The sequence below is a fragment of the Hypanus sabinus genome, chromosome 5 (assembly GCF_030144855.1).
Source record: "Hypanus sabinus isolate sHypSab1 chromosome 5, sHypSab1.hap1, whole genome shotgun sequence".
Taxonomy (NCBI): domain Eukaryota; kingdom Metazoa; phylum Chordata; class Chondrichthyes; order Myliobatiformes; family Dasyatidae; genus Hypanus; species Hypanus sabinus.
This window is the reverse complement of record NC_082710.1, coordinates 112,077,740-112,102,444: the sequence shown is the minus strand read 5'-3', so window position 1 is coordinate 112,102,444 and position 24,705 is coordinate 112,077,740. Positions and strand designations below refer to the sequence as shown.

General features: G+C 41.2%; 1 protein-coding gene across 5 annotated transcripts in view; it reads right to left on the bottom strand.

The window, feature by feature from the left end:
- The window catches only part of abcc4 (ATP-binding cassette, sub-family C (CFTR/MRP), member 4), a 268,298-nt gene that overhangs the window by 40,034 nt on the left and 203,559 nt on the right, over positions 1 to 24,705 (bottom strand). For 4 of the 5 annotated variants that reach the window (XM_059970351.1, XM_059970353.1, XM_059970350.1 and 1 more), the window contains 5 exons: positions 18,566 to 18,716; positions 13,245 to 13,364; positions 8,035 to 8,145; positions 4,668 to 4,768; positions 265 to 456 (listed from right to left, as the gene is read on the bottom strand). In XM_059970351.1, coding sequence (XP_059826334.1) covers positions 265 to 456; positions 4,668 to 4,768; positions 8,035 to 8,145; positions 13,245 to 13,364; positions 18,566 to 18,716 — 675 coding nt within the window. Of the gene's footprint in view, positions 1 to 264; positions 457 to 4,667; positions 4,769 to 8,034; positions 8,146 to 13,244; positions 13,365 to 18,565; positions 18,725 to 24,705 lie in introns of those variants that run through there. The other variant, XM_059970354.1, reaches the window with a different exon arrangement.

The window sequence follows — 24,705 nt, the reverse complement described above, 5'->3', positions numbered from 1 at the left end:
AACTCTGTTGTGCACCTGTGCCAACGGAAATCGTGGAAGAGATGTTGTTGCCAATACGAACTGAATGGGGTCTGCAAGCGAGGAAATCCAGAATCCAATTGCACCAAGAGGTATTGAGGCCAAGGTGTTAGAGCTTATTGATTAGTTTTGAGGTGATGATGGTATAAAATGTTGAGCTGTAATTGATAAAGAACATCCTGATGTATGCATCTTGGCTGTCCAGATGTTGATGAAACTTCTCAAATAATGACTGGTTTTGCTTACCTTTTCCTTTGGTCTGATTGTTAGATTCAGGTCCTTAAGAACAGGTTCAGAATCAGGACTGTAGCCAAAGTTGACATTTTCAAATGTCACACTGCCTTGGTTTGGCCAGTCACCCGGTGGCGGTTTTCGAGATTCCCAGGCCGCCTCACTTTCAAGTTTACTATAGTCCAGTACTCTTTCCACTGATGTCATCTACAAGGATGAGAGAATGTTTAAAAATGTTATGTTATTCGCTGATGCTTCCTTTCACACAAGACTTTACTACAACCAGTTCATTTAAATAAAACACTTGGCTATGAAAAGAATATGCATGCTTCAACTTCCTTGCATTATTTTAGACGAGAAATTTCAGCACACCAAGGAAGAAAAAAGGAACAGCTCCACTAGTGCCTGTTAGGTGAGCTCCAATAAAAGATTTTGACTGATAGAAAAAAACGCAGCACATGCTAGATGATAATAATGACAAAAATAGGTTCTCCATTGCTGCCCGGGGTACTTGCTTCATAAAATGCTTGTTCAACATATCCTGCTGCTTTCAAAGACTGGCACTCAACTGCACACAAAAACCTCTGTTGCTGCACACCTTACAATTCTGTCAATTACCCTGCACTTAATGTTTCTGCTAAGATAAATTACTTCACACTCCCCTGCATCAAACTTCATCTGCTATGCAACTGACCTTTCTCCCAGCCTATTCATCCCCTCCTACAGTCTATCATTATTTCCCTCAGCACCGAAAACACCTCCAAACTTGTATTGTCTGCAAATCATGAGGTTTTATTCTCTACACTCACATCCAATTCTCTAATTTGTATAAAAAATTAAATTCAGAGGTTGTAATACTGCCTCCAGTTGAACAATGCTCGAGTCTGCAAAGAGTAGCTATTGAGCAGAACCTGACTTCAGCCCTGGAATCAATTTTTATCAATGATCCCATCGACATCTTTAGCTCACCGGCCTCAGTTTTAGTAAAAACTCTTTTATGTCAGACTTTTGAAAACTGTTTTTTGGGAACCTCTACTGAGAACATCTAACATATTCCATTATTTGTTATCCCATTAAAAAAATTCAGTCCGGTTAGTCAAGGAAATTTTTTGTAGGCTTTCCTTTGACTGGAGGCTCTCAAGCCAATCTTTTCTACTTGCTTCATCATCACAAATATAAATCTGAGAGGCCTGGCATGTTCCTACTCCTTTTTAGATAAGGGCATCATATTCATCATTTTCCAGTCATCTGGCATGCTCAGTATGTATGGACAGTTTGGGTAGATGGCAAGTTCTTTTGTCATTTGTGTTTAACTCCCCTCAGCAAACTACACTACCTTAAACATCTTTTCATCAATTCTTCATGTGTCTTCTATCACTCCAATCTCTGCTTAGTGAAGCTGATAGGCCAAAGGGATAAAAGGCTGGAAAAGGGGGAATCTGATAGGAGAGGATGGAAGATCATGGAAGAAAGGGAAGGGAGAGGAGCACCAGAGGGAGATGATGGGCAGGTAAGGAGGTAAGGCGAGAGCAGGGAACAGGAATGGGGAATGGTGAAGGTGGAGTGGACAATTAACAGAACTTCGAGAAATTGTTGTTCATGCCATCAGATTGAAGACTACCCAGGTGGAATATAAGGTGTTGCTCCTCCAACCTGAGTGTGGCCTCATAATGGCTGTTGAGGAAGCGATGGACTGACGTGTGGGAATGGAAATGGGAAGTCCTGCTTTTTCTGGCAGATGGACCATGGGAGTTCAGTGAAGTGGTCTCCCACCCTACGATGGGCCTCACCGATATACAGGAGGCCACATCAGGAGCAGTGAATACAGTATATGAACCCAACAAACTCAGAGGTGAAGTGCCGCCTCACCAGGAAGTACAGTTTTGGGGCACTGAATGGTAGAGGGGGGAGGTGTAGCATTTGTTCCACTTGCAAGGAGGGAGATCATTGGGAGGGACAGATGGACAAGGGAGTCGCACAGGGAGCGAACCCTCCAAAAAGCGAAAGGGGGAGGGTGAGATGTACTTGGTGGTGGGATCTCTGGAAATGGTGGAAGGTATAGAGAATTATGTGCTCAACGCACAGGCTAGTGGGGTGGTAGGTGAGGACAAGAGGAACCCTTTCCCTGGTGTGGTGGCAGGAGGATGGGGTGAGGGCAGACATGTTGAAAATGGAAACTATGCAGTTGAGGGCACCGTATATTCGTTCTGGATACACTCCAAACTGATGGCATGAACATTGATTACTCAAACTTCTGGTTATTTCACCCCCCCCCCCCACCTTTTTCACTATTCCCCATTCCTGCTTCCCTCTCTCACCTCACCTCCTTACCTGCTCATCATCTCCCACTGGTGCTCCTCCCCCTTTCCTTCCTTCCATGATCTTCTATCCTCCCCAGATTCCCCTTCCTCCTGCCCTCTATCTCTTTCAGTTGTAAACTTCCCAGCTCGTTATTTCGCCTCCTCGCCCTCTCCCAGTTTCACCTGTCACCTACCACCTTGTATTTCTTCCTCACCTCCCCCACCTTATTCTGACTTCTCATCTTCTTTTCTAGTCCCGATGAAGGGACTCGGATTGAAATGTTGTGATTTCTCTCTTTTCCATAGATGCTGCCTGACCTGCTGAGTTCCTCCGGCATTTTGTGTGTGTTGTTTAGAATATAAAGTAGATTCTTACGATGTAGTAAATGCAACATGCAAACTTTAAATGTTTTCTAATATAACTGAAGTAGTAAAATGAGTAAGATAAATAAATTGGTTATTGTGCTCCAATTCAACCAGTTCTTAATATTTTTAAAGTTCTTTCCCAGAGTTTAAAATCTGGTTAACACTAGTTAAAATGTTTAGCTTTATTTCTAAAGTAAATCCATTTTCAGCCGTGTTAATCAAAGCACCAAGTTATTTCGTGAACACCTCAAGAAATGAAAAAGGATCCAGTGCTTTCCTGGCGTATATGATGAATAAGCTCTTCTTGGGCTTCCAGCTGGGTATAGGTATCAATTACAACCGACATTTTGATTTCAAACTCTGCCATCTTCATCAGGGATGTTGCCTGGGCATGTCTTACCCAGTGGTAGTTACACCCTGTAGCCCATCACTCCTGATTGGTTGGTCCTCATCCAATCAGGTTTCCTTTCACTTTAACTTGTTGACAATCAAATTCCAGTTCTTAATAAGAGTGAGAATTTTACAGAAACATAGAAAACATACAGCACAATACAGGCCCTTCAGCCCACAAAGCTGTGCCAAACATGTCCCTACCTTAGAACTACCTCGGCTTTACCCACAGCCCTCTATTTTTCCAAGTTCCATGTAGCCATCCAGGACTTTCTTAAAAGACCCTATCACTTCCGCCTCCACCACCGCCACCGGCAGCCCATTCTACGCACTCGCCACTCTGCGTAAAAAAACTTACCCCTGACATCTCCTCTGTACCTACTTCCAAGCACCTTAAAACTATGCCCTCTTGTGCTAGCCATTTCAGCCCTGGGGAAAAGCCTCTGACTATCCACATGATCAATGCCTCTCATCATCTTGTACAACTCTATCAGGTCACCTCTCAACCTTCGGTGCTCCAAGGAGAAAAGGCCGAGTTCACTCAACCTATTCTCATAAGGCATGCTCCCCAATCCAGGCAACATCCTTGTAAATCTCCTTTGCACCCTTTCTATGCTTTCCACATTTTTGTTAAAACTCTTTTATTCTAGTTTTATTTCAATGGCTTCCTTTACCAGGTGGTCCCAAAAGCCATTGGCGTAGCACAGTAGTTTTGTGCTATCAAAGTCAATCCCATGGCGATTGCGAATGCAGTGTTCTGCTACCACTGATTTCTCTGGATAACCCAAATGGATACACCTCCTGTGCTCCTTATGTGGGTTTTCTCTATGCGTCCTGTCTGGCCAATGTACGCTATTCTGCATTTACAGGGAAATCATATAAATGCCAGCCAACCTGAATCCCAGGTCATCTTTGACCTGCACAAGCCGTGATTTGAGCTTCATTACAGGCAACCCGGCTAGAAGCCGGGAAGAGCTTTACTCAAGTAATGATTTAGGAGAAATTTTGCATTTGCTGTTATGCGCATCATTTGAGAAGAAACTCAATACCCTTAGATCAGGTGCAATTTGTGCCTGGATTGTAATAAAGCGGAAACTCTATGCAAGTTAATTAATTCACTGCATTTATTTAGAGATACAGCATGGTACAGCCCTTCTGGCCCAATAAGTTGGCACTGCCCTTATACACCCAAGTGACCAATTGACCTCCTAACCCGTACACCTTTGGGACGTGGGAGGAAACCAGAGCAGCTGAAGGACATCCACGCGGACTATGAGAGAACCTGAAAAGACTTACAGTCAGCAGCAGGAACTGAGCCATTCTTCTAACTTGCTGCATAAAATACTTTAAAAGCAATCTTACCAGATTTTCAACTTCAGCACTTTGCCGTACGCCCCACTGGAACATTCCCATCAGTGTGATAGAATAAGACAGAACTAAACCGACCTGTCCTGCATCCAACTCTGCAAGAAGGAGAGAGAACACCTGCAGTCAAAAAGGGCACCTTTCGTACTCACCACTGAAAAGCACCGGAGGAAATCGGCATTGTTGTAATGCAGGAAATGCAATTGTCAATTTACACAAGTGTAACTTTTGTTGAAGAATCTAACTTAACTGAAGACACAGAAGAAGAAATAAGCCTTATATCTTCTTAGGTGCTGATCAGTAACTGATCTCTTATAATAATAACTAATCTTTACTCATACTCTGTGCCTCTGGGCTTGATCTCTGATCCTTTAGTAAAAAGCCCGATTTTTGTTCGTATTTAGAATTTTGCACTTGTCATAAGCAGACCTTTCTTTGCTTGATAGAGTTGGTATCGCACAGCACAAAAAGGGGCCTTTCAATCCATCAAATCTTTTGCCTATTGACACTAATCCCATTTGCCCACATTAGAACTATATGCTTTTGTTTCCCTAATTAAATAATTGCCTTAAAGCTGCTTAAACATAGTATTTGTATCCACTTCCATCCCTTCTCTGGCAAAGAATTCTAGATATCAACCACCTCTCAGAATAAAAAAGGTAAGTGGCAATTCTGTACTAAATTGAAGGGTGCTCAACAACTGTGGCAGGGTTTGGATGTCATCACCTCCTGCAAAGAAAAACCAAGCAGCAAAAATTACAACAAGGTTTCGCTCCCAGATGAGCTCAATGTTTTACACTCACTTTTACTAACAGAACTTGGAGGCACCTTCACGAACCCCCACACACCCCAATGACCTTGTGATTTCAGTGTCTGAGACCAAAATGAGAGCATCCTTCAACAAGGGCAAATCCTCGGAAAGCATCTGGCCCGGAGCATGTATCTGGCGGAGCACTGAAGACTTGTGCAAATTAACTGGCTGGAGCATTTACAGACGTCTTTAACCTCTCACTTTGGCTGTCTGAGGTACCCACCCACTCAAGTAAGCTTCAATCACACCAGTGCCCAAACCAACAGTGGTAACCTGCCTCAACGACTATCGTCCATTTGCACATATCAACTGTGATGGAGTGCTTTGGGAGGTTGGTCATGAGGTATATCAACTCCTACCTGAGGAGCAACCTGGATCCACTTCAATTTGCCTAACAGGTCAACAGCAGATGCCCTTTCATTCACCCTACACTCAGCTCTGGAAGACCTGGATATTGAAAATGTATACGTCAGCATTCTCTTTATTGACTACAGCTCAACACTATCATCCCCCTGAAACTGATCACTAAGCTTTGAGACTTGAGACCCAATACCTCACTTTGCAAGTGGATCCTTGATTTCCTCACTTGTGGACCCCAGTCAGTGCAGACTGGCAACAGCTCCTCCACGATCACCACCAGCACAAGGCTGTGAGCATAACCCCTAACTCTACTTGCTTTATCCCTATGATTAAGAGCTGTTCCAATGCCATATTTAAGTTTGCTGATGACACTCGTTGGCCTTTATCAAAGGTGGTGGTGAATCACCATATAGGAGGGAGATTGAAAACCTGGCTGAGTGGTCAATCAGCAATCTCACTCAACGTCAGCAAAACCAAATAGCTGATTATTGACTACAGGAGGAGGAAACTAGAGGTCCATCAGTGTGTCCTCATCAGGGATTCAGAGGTGGAGAGGGTCAGCAACTTAAAATTCCACTGTGTGATCATTTCAGAAGATTTGTCCTGTGTCCCACAAATAATTTCCATTACAAAGAAGGCACTACTGCATTTCTACATTTTTTTAAAAGAAATTTAAGTACATTCGGTATGTTACCTAAAACTTGGACTAACTTATATAGATGTTTCCCTCCAGGTTTCACCTATCACTTCGTATTTCTCCTTCCCTCCCCCCACCTTTTAAATCTACTACTGAGCTTCTTTTCTCCAGTCATCCAAAGGATTTCGGCTCCAAATGTCAACATACTTCTTTCCATAGATGCTGCCTGGCCTGCTGAGTTCCTCCAGCATTGTGTGTGTGTTGCTCAGATTTCTAGCATCTGCAGATTCCCCCATGTTTGTGATTCTATAGATGTATAGTGAAGAATATCTTAACTGGTTGCATTTTGCCTGGATACGGAAACACTGATGCCCAGGAACAGAACAGTCTACAGAAAGTGGTGCACGCAGCACAGTCCATCACAGGCAAAGTCTTCCCCACCATTGAGCACATTTACATGGAGAACTGCCACAAGAAAGCATCTTCCACCATGAAGGACCCATACCACCTAGGCCACGCTCTCTTCTTGCGGCTGTTATCAGGAAGGAGGTACAGAAGCCTTAGGTTCCACACTACCAGTTATTACTCTGTAACTGTCAGGTTCCTGAATCAGCATGGATAACTTCACTTGCATCAAATCTCAACTGATGCCACAACCTACAGACTCACTTTCATGGATTCCACAGCTCATGTTCTCAGTGTTATTTATTTTTTATTTGCACAATTTGTCTTCTTTTGCACATTAGTTGTTTGTCAGTTTTTATTTATGTGGGTTTTCTTAAATTCTATTGTATTTCTTTGTTCCTCTAAATGCCCACAAGAAAATAAATCTCAAGGTAGTACAGCGCCTATAAGAAGTATTCACTCCCCGGGAAGTTTTCATGTTTTATTGTTTTACAACATTGAATCACAGTGGACTTAATTTTTTGAAGAAGATTATTTTGTGTCAATGTAAGTTCCTTTGTATTCCTTCATCCTGGGAGCTCTGAATTTGTTTATGTTTTCTTTAATTCTCTTGGGAATGTGCCTCAACTGTAGGTGACCAGTCACTTGATTAGGTAAGGCATCGAAGAGTACATATCTACTAAGGGCAAATGTGTTTAGTGTAGATTGGGTAAAAAGCATCAGCATTTTCATAGTAGGTTGCATAACCCATTTCTGTGCTCAACAACTTTATGACTATACACAATACTGTAAAGAATCACACTGGTTCTTCACGTTTAGCTTTGGTGGCACTCTGCACAGTTTCCTACTCTTGATCTTGGTTTCTCAACACAAAAAAAATGCTCAATGTACTCAGTAAATTCAATATAACAAATCATAAAACCTTGTAGTTTAATAACACTGAATTGGTTACATCAATTACAGATTTATTTAATCAAACTGCAGGATCTGAATTCAGCTCAATCTTGCTAAGTAATGTAAAACAAAAATATAAATAAAAACCATTTTAACAGAAAACTAGCTTAATTGTAAATCTGCTTGCAGAAAGTAAAAGAAAACTGGATTACAGAATTATAATTACATCCATAAAAAAAGCTGAAATTCCTACTCACGGTTTGCAATGAAAATGGAACTAAAAGCAACCACTGCAACAAAAATTGCACAAAGACCATCCAATCGAACTGCAAGCCACCGTGAAGTAGTCAGAAAAAGGAACCATGTTTCTGCAGAGAAAATGGGAAATAAAAGTCTGATAAAAATCAATGACATGTTCTTTATCATTTTGTCAAAACAATTCGGAATACAGTTCTGTGTACAATGCATAATTCAGGTAATTCAAATGTTGATATTAAAATATTATAATACTGATATTAATGAACTATTCTCCTGAGTTTTACATGCAACATTATCAGTTACTTGTTCAGCAGTGACCACACAGATAGAAGCAACTGAACATTTAGACTCAGAACACAATGGTTTATTTCTATTAGGTTCTATTAAAGGGAGTTTACGATTCCAATTGAGGCAAACTCCAATTAACCTGAGAACAAAGCATACACTGAAACATACTGTAACTACTGTACATTGTATGTTCATATTTCCAATAATCATGCTTCCATTTTGTGCAATATGTGAAGACATGCTTTGGTTTTCATTAGTGTGGAGCTCCTGGGCCATTGGTGCTTTGGAAAGAGTCCAGAATTAGAATTACCTGTTACAAAACTAGACAGTATTTTCCATCAGAAGACAATGCCTAATTGCCTAATGATTTCTAAGCTTCCACTTCTGCAGAGCCAGCCTACATACATGCTTTGACATTGACTCCCTATTTCAAATATGTGAGGAAGAAACATCTTGAAGTATAAAGTCACATCTGTCCAACATAGAAAAAAGCCTCCTCCTCTTTGCTGACACTCAACACCGATGTACTTCACAGACAGGTGTTTAGCTCGCTGCTTTACTCTCTCTACACTCAGCGCAAACACAAACTATAAATTCACCTTGATACAGCTATCGTTGGCAGAATTTCAGGTAGTGACAGGGAAGTGTACACGAATGAGACAGATTGGCTGGTTGGGTGCTGTCGCAACACAATCTTTAATCCAATGCCAGTAAGACCAAGGAACCAATTGGGGACTTCAGAAAGGGCAAGTTGAGGGAAAACGCACTAGTCATTATTGATGGGTCAGCAGTGGGAAGGGTGAGCAGTCTGAAGTTCCTGGGTGTCAACATATCAGAAGATCTATCCTGGGCTCAACATAATGATGCAATTATGAAGCAGCCAGCAGATATACTCCATTAGGAGTCTGAGGAGATTTGGTAGGTCACCAAAGAACACAGAAGAGTACAGCACAGGAATGGCCCTTCATCCCACAATGTTGTGCTGAACCAGCTAAAGAATAAATCTAAGCCCCCAAAAGCTAATCCCTCCTACCTACGTAAAGTCCATATCCCCCTATCTTCCTCACATTCCTGTGCCTATCTAAACAGCTCTCAAAAGCCTCTAATGTACTTGCCTCTACCATCATACCAGGCGGCACATTCCAGGAGTAAAAAACTTACCCCTGACATCCCCTTTGATCCTACCCCTCTCTTCTTAATTCATGTCCTCCATTATTACACATTTCAACCTGGGGAGAAAGATGCTCCCTGTCTACTCTATCTGTGCCTCTCATAATCTTATAAATCTTTAACAGATCTCCCTTCTGTCTCCACTGCTCCAAAGAAAACAACCAAAGTTTGTACAGCCTCTCATGATAGCAAGTGCCCTCTAAACCAGGCAGCATCTTGATAAACCTCTTCTGCACCCTCTCCAAAGTCTCAGCATCCTTCCTATCGTGGGGCAACCAGAACTGGATGCAATATTCCAGATGTGGCCTAACCAAAGTTTTATAAAGTTGCAGCATAACCTCTTGACTTTTGAACTCAATTCCACAGCTAACAAAAGCAAGCATTCCATAAGTCTTCTTAACGACCCCATCAAGCTGTGTACTTCCATGGAGGTATGAACTTGGGCTCCAAATCTCTCTGCTCAGCAACACTGTTAGGGGTCTTGCTCTCAACAGAGTACTGTCTCCTTGCACTTGCCCTATCAAAGTGCAACACCTCATATTTATTTGGGTTAAAATTCATCTGCCATTTCTCTACCCCTACCTGCAACTGATCATTGTGCTATACTCTTTGCCAGTCTTCTACACTATCCTCAACTCCACCAATCTTGGTACAGTCGGCCCTCCTTATCCGTGAGGGATTGGTTCCGGGACCACTTGCGGATACCAAAAATCACGGATGCTCAAGTCCCTTATTCAACCTGTCTCAATGTGCTGGACATCAGGACCCAGCGGAACCCCAGACCTTATTTAACCCATCTTGGTGCGGTGGACATTAGGACCCGGCAGTGGAGCTCTGAATCAGCAGTGCTTCTGTTCATGAAAATAATCACAATCACGATTGAAAATGAAGTGTAAATAATAAAGCCATCGGTCATTGGAAAAGCGTTAGGCTACGTCAGTCAACGATCGGAACAATTTTAAAGGATAAAGTGAGAAAGGCCCTGCCCCGATGAAAGCTACAATTACTAAGCAACGCAGTGGTTTAAGTATTATCTGCATACTTACTAATCCACTCACCTACATTTTCATCCCATTTACTTATTCACATACAAACACAGAGGTCCCAGCACAGATCCCTGAGGAACACCACGAAATACAGGTCTCCAGCTCAAGTAAGACGTTGCAACCACCAACCTATGTCTTCTTTACACAAACCAGTTCTGATTCCAAACAGCCAACTTGTTGTGGGCCCCATGCATCTTAATCTTCTGGACTAGCCTCCCATGAGGGACTTCATCAAACTCCAGCAAGTGTCTACAAATCTATGTGCAGAACACTCTAACCGGTTGCATCTCTGCCTGGTATAGAGAGGCCATCGCATAGGATCGTGTAAAGCTGCAGAGGTTGAAAACTTAATCGGCCCCATTCCTCTTATCAAAGACATTTTCAAAAGGCAATGCTTCAAAAAGGCAGCGTTCATCATTAAGGACTCCCATCACCCAGAACATGCCTTTTTCTCATTGCTATCACCAGAGACAAGGTACAGGATCCTGAAGACACACACTCAATGTTTTAGGGACAGCTCCTTCCCCTCCACCATCAGATTTCTGAATGGACAATGAACCCATGAACAATACCCCACTATTTTTGCAACTACTTATTTAATGTTTTATATATATTTCTTTTTATAGTATATATTGACTTACAGTATATATTTTATAGTATATTTTGATGTATTGTTTTCTATTTATTAGTGTTTAATTTTTTTTGTGTTTTTTGCCTGATCGTTCTCATCCTTTTTGTGAGGGAGAGGGGGACTCATGGTCAATGAGCATTGTTCATTTTTGTTCATTTTTTTTTGTGTGGGGAAGGGGGGATGATGGGCTTGATGACTGTGTTGCTCTTCTTTTATTCCTTGATTCTGTGGCTATCTGGATAAGAAGTATTTCAGAGTTGTATACTTTGATAATAAATGAACCTTCGTACTGTGCTGTGCAAATGCTGCAAAATAATAACTGTCATGAATTACGTCAGTGATAATAAACCTGATTCTGAAGGCCCCTCAGCTTACTACATCTACGCCAACCAATAATTCCACTTGACTGAATTAATTCAATATCCTCCTATGTCTTCCCCATTCATGTACCTGTCCAGAAGTTTCTTAAATGTTGTGACTGTTCCTGCCTCTATCAACTCCTTTAGCATTCCAGAGACCAACTACTCTTTATGAGAATATTTTACCCCTCAGATCTCCTTTAAACCACCTCCCTCTTAACTTAAACCCCCTGCCCTCTAATTCTAGATTTGCCTATCACAGAAACAGACCCTGGCTTACTGCTCTTTCTATCACTCTCATCATTTATACACCCCCATCATGTCACCTCTCAGCCTCCTTCATTCCAGAGAAAACAGACCTAGCCTTTCCAATGACTACTCATAGTTCACGCCTTCCAATCCAAGAAACACTCTGGTGAAACTTTTCTGTTCAATAGTTTTTCTTTACTGATTGAAGTGGTATTTGGACTTCCTTTGTATCTGCTGGTTTTCAGAATTCTCCAATATTTTCGTTGTTTCTTTCTCTTCGCTATTGGTTTGCTTTTGAGCTCCACTGGTCATTGGTCACTCTCAGTAACTGCTTTATTATGTACACCTGTACACTTGCTCACTAATGCAAATATCTAATCAGTGAATCATGTGGCAGAAAAGCATGCAGATATGGTCAAGAGGTTCAGTTGTTCTTCAGACCAAACATCGGAATGGGGAAGAAATATGATCAAACTGACTTTGACCATGGAATGATTGTTGGTGCCAGGGAGTGTGGTTTGAGTATTCAGAAACTGCTGATCTCCTACGTTTTTCATGGCCAACAGTCTCTACAGTTTACAGAAAATGGTGCAAAAAAAAAACATCCAGTGAGCAGTAGTTCTGTGGACAAAAGCAGCTTTTCAATGAGAGAGATTAGAGAATGGTCCGACTAGTTCAAGCTGACAGGAAGGCGACAATAACTCAAATAAGCATGCATTCATACAGTAGTGTGTAGAAGAGCTTCTCTGAATGCACAACATGTTGAACCTGGAAGTGGATGGGCTACAGCAGCAGAAGACAACAAACATACACTCAATGACCATTTTATTAGGTACAGAAGACACCTGATTGAATAGCTCCTGAGTTTAGAAATCTCTGGACTACAATAGCATTTTATGATTGATTTTTAGAATTAAATATCACATTGCTTTTTTTCCAGTTCTGTCAGTAATTATTCATGTAGCTGAAGATGCACTGAAGATTTCAGTCTTTTCTTGTAACAGGTTTTCTGTTTTCTTTTCTCTCTCAAAGACCATGCCTCTCCATTGGTTATTGCTTTAATTGATCACAAGTACTTATGGCACTTCAATGAAATCTATATTATGTCCTATTCTAACAGTGAATAATATTTAATCAGTAATTCCGCTATTGTGGACACTACAGTTTAGCTTAATCTTGTACTGATTGAATATCTATGCACTTGTGGGAGCAAGAAGTATAAATGCATTAGAAAGATAAGCACCCAGAAAATTAGCTAGTGGAGATAGAAGAGACGACCAGATGCTGGAATCTGGAGCAACAAACAAATGACTTCAAGCAGGCAGCGATAGCTCAAGGAAATTAGCTAGGCTATTTCTAGTAGAAAAAGGTTCTTCTTTCAATCTCCCTGATCTATATAGCATTTTCAAAGTATCATTTAAATTATTGATTTGGGGAAAACAATAAAAATCAGAGAATTATTTCACCTGAATGGAGATCCTGATGTTCATCAAATTTTGCTTGAAACTGTTGCTCTGTTCTTGTTGCACGAATAGTCCAAAGTCCTTGAAGGGACGAAGATAGATGGGAAAAGACTGGACTTCGAGCTGAATTACAAAATCAATACGTGTATCATTATTTTTTGCAGTAATTTTAAACACTGTTACATTTATAAAGAAAGCAGAAGCCCAGGATTACTATTAATTATGTTGACTTCTTATGGATTTTAATATCGAGCATTGGTGTAACTGTGAACATAATTAATAGTATAAACTCTCAACACATTTTCAATGATTTTCATAAAGCATTGCCATTAAAACATTTTGGAATAATTTTTTGCATGTTTTGGTGTGATATGGGAGATATGGTAGAGATTTGGTGTGGAAGTGGATGGTGGGGGTGGTGAGGTGCTCTGGGTGAGGGAAGCACACTTGGCAGGTGGGTTTAAAGAGCGCTCATCCAATTACGTTCCAGCCTAATGTTGGTCAGGTACACAGTTAACCTGAAGCATGATTTCAGCATGTTCCAGAGTCAGCAGGGAACTCTAGAAAGGATAACAGTCCAGAATTTGAAGGCCTAGTGAAAGCACAAAATGGACATATCATGTTGAAAGCAGCCACTATTCACTGCTTAGCTAGGAACAGTTTTTTAAAAAGTGCTTGGAAGCTAATAAATAAATACTTCAATCAAAATAAACCTGCCACTGTTCTAGGATATACTGGTACAAATGCATGGTTCACAATAAATAAATTTAATGCTTACAAAGGTACATGTCCTTTCAAAGTACATATATGTCACTATACACTACCCTGAGATTCATTTTCTCATTTTCTTGCAGGCATTCACAGTAGGACAAAGAAATACAACAGAATTAATGAAAATCTGCACAAAAACCAAAGTCTGACAAGGAGCCAAGGTGCAAAATAACACAAAATGTACAAACAATAAACACAAAGGTTGTGATTCAGAAGAGCAGCAGGACTGCTGGGTAAATTAGAGTCTAATAGAGCACCAGACTCCACCTGCAGTTTGTGGGCTGTATATGTGTAAATGAAAGTTGAAGTAGCAATGGATAGGTGAGCAGGGTTGGACAGTACTGCATACGTCTGAGAATGCCTAAGTTTCAGCAGCTCACTCTATTAAAGATATATAATAAATATAATTTCAGGCTATAAAAATATTGTCATCAAACATGTTTTGACGTACATAGATGTTGCAATATTCAATTAAATTTTTAAGAACAGTGTCATAATGTCACAGAATAATACTGATAGGAAACAGCCCTTCAGCCCAAATAGTCCTAAAGATTAAAGTTTATTAATTCATGAAAGGTATGGATAAGGTAGGTGGTCATAGTCGTTTTCCCCAGGTTTAGGGAGCCCAAAACTAGAGGGTAAAGATACAAGATAAGAGGTGAGAGATTTAAATGAGACCTGAGATGTAACTTCTTGTATTTCAAAAATATTTTACAATTGACAAGTTCAAGAGCATAGTTCCCCAAAAGTGGCAACACCAGTCAGTAGGATGGTGAAGGAGACCATTGCCTTCACAGGTCAGGACATGGAATGGAACAGTTGGGACATTACATTGCCAATTTATGAAACACTGGTTTAGCCACACTTGACACACTAATCCCCACACTGACTACCGCACCACACCAGAGAACAACGTGCAGTTTGGGTCACAACACCACAGATTGATCTGGAGAGAGTGCAGAGAAGATTCACCAGAATGTTGACTCAGTTGGAGGACCTATGGAGAGAGGATGGACAAGTTGGGGTTGTTTTCCCTTGAGTGAAGGAGACTGAGGGGGTGACCTAAGAGATTATAAAATTATGATTGGCATAGATAAGGTTAACATTGAAAGCTCTTTCCCATGGTAGAAATATCAAAAACAAGATGACTTAGGTTTAAGGTGAGAGAAAGGAGTTCTAAAGCAGGCTTGAGGGGCAAGTTTTTAAAGCAGAGAATAGTTGAGGACCCATGTTGTCAGAGGGGGTGCTGGGATCAGATATAATCACTATGTTAAAGAGGCTTTTAGAGAGACACTTAAATGGACAAGGTACCAAAGTATACACTCCTAATGCAGGAAAATAAGATTACTGTTGATGAATAAAAAGGTGGATGTGGACTTATCATGTGGCTTACCTGAAGAGCAAATAAAAATGCCAAGAGAATCCCAGTAAATATCAACATTAGTCTCAAATTGCAGACCATCTAAAAAGGCATTGTGGTTTACTGGTCTGTACCAGTCTTATGCAGGAACAGTACATTGTGCCAGAGGCACACTGTGTCATATTCAGCAGAAAAGGCCCTTCCTGAAGGTGAAGTCGCAGATGGATTGATGGTTAAGAGAGGATGAGGGATAGCAGGTGAGAAGAGTATTATTGTAGGGAAGGGACAGAAATTGCATAAATAAGGGCAAACTGACAAAAAAGGAGCAGGAGATTACACACAGAAGAAAAAGTTGTGACTGAGGGGAGAAATGATGATGAAGTAGAGGAGAAAAGAAAGCCAAGGAGGAGAGAATAGGGAGGGTCATAGGGCTGGGGTGACTGTAGAAAGATGAAGAGTACTGTGGATGTGAGAGAGATCTCAATGGGAAGAGAGAAATAAAAGAAATGATTGTGTAAGGGACCGAGAATGGGGGGGGGGGGGGTAGAAATCTTTGGAGGTTAGTAGAAGGCTTTGAGTCACAGCAGAGTATTTTGTAGTGGAGTAATTGAAGAGTAAATCTTTTAGTGTGATGATCTGAGTGGAAAATTGTTTCTAAAAAAAATTGGTTAAAGCTTACTTCTGTGTGTAAGCAGCGCCTTTCACAGGCCTTGCTGTGCAGTACACTTTATTGCAGGTGATGTATGTCATTTCTTGTCACATACACGATGTACCTCATGTAAGGAGGACCCCATCTAACTAAAAGAGCTTAAGACTTAGCAGCAGAACAAGGCCATTTGGCCCATCGAGTCTGCTCTGTCATTCGGTCATGGGTGATTTATTTTCCCTCTCAACCCCATTCTCCTGCCTTCTCCCTGTAACTTTTGACATCCTGTCTAATCAAGAATCTAACAACCTTTAAATATACCCAATGACTGGGCCTCCACACTTGTCTGCGGCAATGAATTCCACAGATTCACCACTCTGGCTACTGAAATGTGTCCCCATCTCTGTAGAAAGGTGCACCCTTCTGTTCTGTGGTTGTGTGAAGACATGGGCGATGAGATGCATTTTAGGAATTTAAACACAGGCCAGGGCATACACAGTAAATGCCAGAACTCTGGGGAGTGTTGTAGAACAGAAAGGCATAGGGGTACAAGTACATAGTTCTCTGAAAATTGCAGAAGTATTAGATTGGGCGGTGAAGAAGGGCAGCTTAACTTTATTGGTCAGAGCACTGCGTACAAGAGTTGAATGCCATGTTAGAGCTCTACAAGACATTAGTGAGCCCCACTGAGAGTATTATGTGCAGTTTTAGGCACCATCTTAAAGGAAGGATGCAATTTAAAACAGAGAGAGGGCAGAAAAGTTTCACACGAATGTTGCCAGGGCAGGATGGCTTCAGTTATAGGAAGCAATCAGATAGGCTGGGACTGTCTTTTCCCCGGAGAAAAGGAGGATGTGGGGTAATACAATTGATGTATATAAAATTATGAAAGGTAGGAGAATCCAAAATTGTTTAAAGTGAGAGGGAAAAGATCTAAAGTAAACCTGAGGTGTAAGTTTTTCACACAGAGGCTGGATATATGGAATAAGTTGTCAGAGGAGGTGGTTAGCCCAACACTTCACAGTACAGGCAACCTAGATTCAGTCTCCACCACTGCCTGAAAGGAGTTTGTACATTCTCCTGTGACTGCATGTGTTTCCTCCAGCTGCTCCGGTTTCCTCCCACAGTCCAAAGATGTTCTGGTTGGTAGGCTAATTGGTCATTGTAAGTTGTCCCATGATTGGACCAGGATTAAGTTGGGCAGCGTGGCTTGAAGGGCCCATTCCACTCTGTATCCCAATAAATAAATAAAGGTGTAAAAGACATTTGGACAGGTACATGGATAAGAAAGGTTTAGAAGGGTATGTGCCAAATGGAACCAGCTTAGACAGGCATCATGATCAGCAAGTATGAGTGGGCCAAAGCGCCTGCCTCTGTACTATATAACCTAACGACTCTTTACTTTTATAATAAGATTATTGTTTTAAAAGATAAATTTCATCAGATGCTGCTGAAAGACATCCAACACTAGCTAAAAGATGGCCATCAAAATATACTTTGTTGACGAGACCTTGTAGTTACAGTCAAAGATTCACTGAGAAGAACAGCACAGAAACAGGCCCTCTGGCCCATCTAGCCCATGCCGATACTATTTAAACTGCCTATGGCCTTTGACCATACCCCTCCATATCGCTACTATCCATGAACATACTGTAACTATCTAAACTTCTCTTAAACGTTGAAATCAAACTCGTATGGACCACTTGTGCTGGCAGCTCATTCCACACTCTCAAAACCCTTTGAGTGAAGCTGTTTCTCCTCATGTTCCCCTTAAACTTCTCACCTTTTACCCTTAGCCCATGACTTTTGGTTGTAGTCCCACCCAACCTCAGTGGAAAAAGTCTGCTTGCACTTACCCTAACTATACCCCTCATAATTTTGTATATCTCCTGTCAATCTTCTACGTTCTAAAGAACACAGTCCTAGCCTATTCAATCTTTCCTTTCAACTCAGGTCCTCTAGACATGGCAAAATCCTCATAAATTTTCTCTGTACTCTTTCAAACATGTTTACATTTTTCCTGTAGGTAGGTGACCAAAACTGCACACAATACTCCAAATTAGGCCTCACCAACATCTTGTACAACTTCAACATAACATTCAATCTCCTGCACTCACTGCATTGATTTATGAAGGCCAATGTGCCAAAAGCTTTCTTTACAATGCTATCTGCCTGTATTCCCAGATGCCTTTGTTCTACCACACTCCTCAGTACCCTATCTTTCACCGTGCAAGACCTTCGCTGGTTGGTCATACCAAAGTGTGAAAATTAGCATATTTAGGCAAATTCCAGTGCGAATAATTGGTTGAGATCAATGGCAACTCCTACAAAGCACACAAATACCATGAGCAACAGGAAGAATCATTGGAATTTCAGTAACATTTTGAAAAATCTGACATTGTATAGTAATCTCTCTACACCACCTCCAGCCCAACCTGTCCATTCACAGTCCCTGTATTCTTTTTATTCTTTCTTCACTTGTTATCATAAAAGGTGTCCAGAACATCATTTAAAGACTGATAATTTAGTTTTCTGAGTCATACTTACTAGTCGTTTCCATGCGTTTAATATCACGTGATGTTTCCAAGAAATAACTCCGAAGGAAAAAGAATATAATGACAAGTGGAGTGATGGGAATAAGTATCCAAGGAATGACTGATACTGCCACAGCTATCACACTCATGATCTGCAGAAAGATCTGAAAAATAAAACAACCACATTTATCATCTCACGAACAGCTAACAATACAGTTGAATTCTAATCGGAAAGAATCCACTGAAGATTTTTAGTATACCACTCTGTTTAGATAAAGTTACAAACTCATGAAGCACATAATCAAGGCTCACTGTATCTATGCCATTAACCTACATTAATCCCATTTACCTGCATTAGTTAACATAACCTTCACTGCCTTGGCAATTTAAATACCTGGCCAAATTTGCGGATGGTACAAAAATTGGGGGCACAGTAGACAGCAAGGAAGATCTGGACTGGCTGGAAAAATGGGCTGAAAATTGGCAGATGGAATTCAATGCAAACAAGTGTGAGATTTTGCACTATAGGAGGGTAAACTAGGGTAGGACATACATGGTTAATAGTAGGGCACTGAGGAATGCAGTGTTACAGAGGGATCTGGAAATACATCAACATCAAAGTACATTTATTATCAAAGAATGTATAAAGTATACACCTTGAGATTTGTTTGCTTACAGGCAGCCACAAAGCAAGAAGCTTGAGGAACCCAATTAAAATAAAGAAAGGCCATAACCACTGTGAGGAAGAATCACACACATCATGCAAACGACAGCATTCCGAACCAAACTGAGTCCTTAGATCCGCTCCCCAGACCAGCCAGAGTGTTAGGCCCACGCCTCAATCTCAGTCCATCACATCAGTGGGGCAAAAGTGCCATGGAACTCGCAGAGACTGTAGCCACTGGAGAGAAGATTGAACATTGTGGGGGAGCAAGCGAGATCAGCCCAACCTTCACCGCCACACTTGCGCTTTCTAGCCTGCCTGGGCCAGCGTGAAAATTATGCAAGCACTGGGTAGTGCCTTGCCCTAGGTCCCGGGCCTTGCTACAGTGACACACCTGGGCCACATAGCCTGAATCCGTTCTCGATCTCACCAAATCAGCACAGCGCTCGGGAATGACCCACCCTCACACCCGGGTTAGGTGGACAGGCATCTTCCACATCAACTCCTCTCCAAATCATTCACCCCAACAGCGAGAGTGATACCAACTCCGTCTGTGACCACGTCTTCAACACATTGTGTTCTGGCTTTGCGATACACCAGCACGGCTTACCCTTCGAATCACTTGCCTCCACTTGCTTCTTGTTTGCGGTGATAGATGGCCGCAATTTACTTCAGAAAAGTTGTCATTAATAATGGTTTTAGTCACATTTCTTGCCTTCTGAACTACCAGTAAGCTATACAAGCTATATACTACTGGTATACAGATGCATAATTCCTTGAAAGTGGCATCACAGCTAGATAGGGTCTTAAAGAGAGGTTTTGGCACATTGGCCATCATGAATTCAAGTACTGAATACAGGAGTAGCAATGTTATGAAGCTGTATAGGACTTTGTTGAGGCCTAATTTGGAGCACTGTGTACAGTTCTGGTCACCTACCTATAGGAAATATCAGTAAGATTGAATGGGTACAGGGAAAATTTACAAGGATGCTGCTAGGCCTTGAGGACCTGAGATATTGGTAAAGTTTGAATAACTTTATTCCCTGGAGCATAGTAGAATGACGGGAAATTTGGTAGAGGAGTTATGAGGGGTATAGATAGGGTAAATGCAAACAGGTTGGGGGAGTCTAGAACTGGAGGTCATGGGTTAAGGGTGAAAGTTGAAATATTTAAGAGCAACATGAGGGGAACTTCATTCAGTGGATGGTAAAACGAGCTGTCAGCAGAAGTGGTGAATGCAGGTTCAATTTCAACATTTAAGAGATGTTTGGATAAGTACATGGATGGGAGAGGTATGGAGGGTTATGATCCAGGTGCAGGTTGATGGGACTAGGCAGAATAATAGTTCAACAAGGACTAGATGGGCTGATGGCCCGTTTCTGTGCTGTAGTTCTCCATGACTCTAAATGGTTCTTAAATACTTGAGAGTCTCTGACTCCTGCAATTCTTCGGGCAGCTTGTTCCAGATTCCAACCACATTCCGTGTGAAAATAACTCCTCACATTCCCTCTAAATCTCTCATCTCTCAACTTAAAACTATGCCTTTTAGAGTTAGACATTACTTCCAAATGGAAAGGAAGACGTCTTCATTTGCCTCTGTCGCTTTTTGGCCTCCACTACTCCACCCAGCCTATCCAGGTTCTTCTTCAATACAAGAAATTCTGCAGATACTGGAAATTCAAAGCAACACACCCAAAATACTGCAGGAACTCAGCAGGACAGGCAGTATCCATGGAAATAAACGGTGGATGTTTCGGGCCGAGACCCTTCTTTAGGACTGGAAAGGAAGGGGGAAGACACCAGAATAAAAAACTGGGGGGAGGGGAAGGAAGCTAGTTGGAAAGTGATAGGAGAAGCCAAATGGATTGGAAAGATAAAGGGCTGGAGAGGATGAAATCTGACAGAAGAGGATAGTGGACCATAGGAGACAGAGAAGAAGGAGGGGACTGAGGAAGAGGTAATAGGCCAGAAGAGGTAAGAGGCCAGAGTGGGGAATAGAAGATGGGAGGGTGAGGGAATGTTTTTTTTACCAGAATATTCACACTCAGGTTGGAGGCAACCCAGACGGAATATAAAATTTTGCTCCTCCACTCTAAGGGTGGACCCATCGTGGCTCAAGAGGAGGCCATGGACCTACATGTCGGAATGGGAATGGGATCAGAATTAAAATGCTAGGCCTTGAGGAAGTTCTGCTTTTGGCGGATGGAGTGGAGGTGCACGACAAAGTGATACCCCAATTTACGACAGGTCTCTAGGCCTCACCAAGGCATTGGGAGCACTGAGCACTGTAGACAATCCCAGCAGATTCACAGGTGAGGTGTTGCCCCACTCAGAAGGACTGTTTGGGACCCTGAAGGGAGGTGAGGGAGGAGGTAAATGGATAGATGTAGCGCTTTGGCCGCTTGCAGGGATAAGTGCCGGGAAGGAGGTTAGCGGGGAGGGATAAATGGACAAGGGAATCACGGAGGGACCAATCCCTGCGGAAAGTGGAGAGGGTGGGGGTTGGAAGATGTGTGGTGATAGGTGGCCTTTTGGAGATGGCAGAAGTTCTGGAAGATAATGTGTTGGATGAGTGACTCATGGTAGATGAGGACAAAAGGAACTCAATCCCTATTAATATGGCGGGAAGATGGGATGAATGCAGATGCCCAGGAAATGGAGGAGATGCAGGGGAGTGCAGCATCGATGGTAGAGGAAGGAAAACACCGTTCTTCGAAGAAGGAGGGATCTCTGATGTCCTGGAAAGAAAAGCCTCATCATGGGTACAGACACAGCGTAGATGGAGGGAAACTCTAATCCAGAAACCTTAAATTGAAATGCTCCCAATAGCTAACATTTATGATTTTTCAGTTCAAGACAAAAAGGTCTCTATTACCAATCTCCCCCACCTCCAGCTTATTTTTCAGAATTATAGAACAAAGAAGCAAGCTGTCTCACCTACGCCAACCATGGTGCCTATCTATTTGTACACACATCGCTTTATGCCCCACTTAAGTATCAGTCTAAATGCTCATTAAACATTGTATTTATAACTGTTTCCCACCTGCCCTGGCAGCACATTCCAGATATTCTCCACTTTCTTTGGGAAAAACCCATCCCTCAGATTGCCCATAAATTTGTGCCCCCACCTTAAACAGATGCCCTCTAGTTCTACACGCCTAGACCCTGATAAAAATATTCTGAATGCCAATCCTACCTGTGCTCCTCAATCTTATAAATATCTTCAAGATTAACCCTTTGCCTCAGGTCTTCCAGTGAGAATAATGCAATCTCTCTACTGGCCTTTTACAGGCGACATGCAGATGAATCTCTTCTGCACTCTTTCCATTGCTTCCTGCATGCAGTGTGGTGCAAAATACTCCAGCTGTGTCTCACAGATATAAAATGATGTCCTCATTCTTATACTCAATGCATTCTTTACTACTCTATCCGGGCCCCTACAGCTAATTCTTTTTTTTTATTATTAGTTTTTTTAATGCATTTGCTACATCGCTACAGATAGAAAAAAAACCCCAAATCAAAATGAAGAACATTAATACAGTACAAAAATAAACATACAATAATAATATAATACAAAAAAGATAATTGAGAAAGCACCCAAATTGAAGACATGTAAAATTAGTATCCTCCCCAAGCCCCGCAACAAAAAAAAACTCCAGACCAACCACAACACAATATAGAGAATATAAATCAGGACAATCAAACCCCCAAGACTGTAAGTACACTTAAAAACAGAAGATAATAATGCCTACTACCAAAAAAAAAGAGCTGAAAGCAAGGGACCGAAAAAAAAACCTTAGTTAAGAGGAAGGTTATGAAAGTACTCAATAAAAGGTCCCCAGACCTTATGGAACTTTATATCCGAATTAAGAACTGAATAAGGAATATTTTCAAGGTCTAAGCAGGACATAACATCATTAAGCTATTGAGCATGCGTGGGCGGGGCAACATCTCTCCATCTAAGGAGGATTAAACGTCTAGCCAGGAGAGAAGCAAAAGATAATATTAGACACTTAGTCAAACTCAAATGTAAATCTGATTCACCCAAAAGACCAAACAAAGCAATTAAAGGGTTAGGTTCTAGGTGGTGATTCAGAATATAAGATAAAGTTATGAAGACATCTTTCCAAAATTTCTCCAAGCTAGGACAGAACCAGTACATATAAATAAGAGAGTCCTCGTCCCTTTTGCATTTAGCACAAAGAGGACTAATGTTAGGGTAAAATCAAGATAGTTTAGATTTAGACATATGGGCTCTATGAACAATCTTAAACTGTAAGAGGCAATGGCAAGCACGAAGAAATGTTGAATTAACCGATTTGAGAATCGAGTCCCAACTCTCATCAGATAAAGAGGTATTTAAATCATGCTCCCAAGCCATTCTAATTTTATCCGCAGGGGCACACCGTAAGAATGCTAATTTATCACGAATAAATGATATTAAACCTTTACCCAGTGGAGTAATAGAAAGAAAGAAATCCATACCATTTTTCTCAGGCATTTCAGGGAAGTTAGGAACTAAAGGATTAATAAAGTGTCTAATTTGGAGATAGCTAAAAAAATGAGCATTACCAATAAAAAGATCTTCAAAATGTCTAATGCCCTTCCTATACCAATCCTGGAATTCTGAGTCATACGTAGTAGGTAAAAAAAAAGGTGATTATGTAAGATAGGGCTAGAAAAGGAAAAACCATGGAAACCGTAAAATTTCCTAAACTGAGCCCATATTCGCAAAGTGTGTCTAACAAGAGGATTAACAATTAATCTGGACGAACTACTAGGGAGTACAGAGCCAAGAAATGCAGAAATAGATAAACCTTTAGTGGAACTCAACTCCATTGCCACCCAATTAGGGCACTCGGGTTGGCCATGGAAAAAAGACCAAAAAGGTAGCACAACGTATATTGGCTACCCAATAATATAAACGAAAGTTAGGTAAGACCTTGCCACCCTCTTTTTTAGATTTTTGGAGATAAACTTTATTAATTCTAGAACGCTTATTCTTCCACAGATATGACAAAATAATAGAGTCTAAGGAATCAAAAAAAGATTTAGGAATAAAAATTGGGATTGATTGAAATAAATATGAAAATTTAGGGAGAACATACATTTTAACAACATTAATACGACCTACCAAAGACATAGATAGAGGTGACCATTGTAACAGACTCTGTTTTGTAGTATATAAAAGATTGGCAAAATTTTCACGAAAAAGATTTTTAAACTTCCTTGTGACTGTAATCCCAAGATAAGTAAATTGATTATGAACTACTTTAAAAGGGAGATCACGAAATGTTAATTCTTGTGCTTCTTTATTAATTGGGAAAAGTTCACTCTTATGTAAATTAAGTTTATAGCCAGAAAACTGGCTAAACTGATCAAGAAGTGAAAACATTGGAGGTAAGGATGTAGACGGATTTGAAGGAAAAAGTAATAAGTCATCAGCATAAAGAGAAACTTTATGCTCAACACCCCCTCTCCAAATCCCG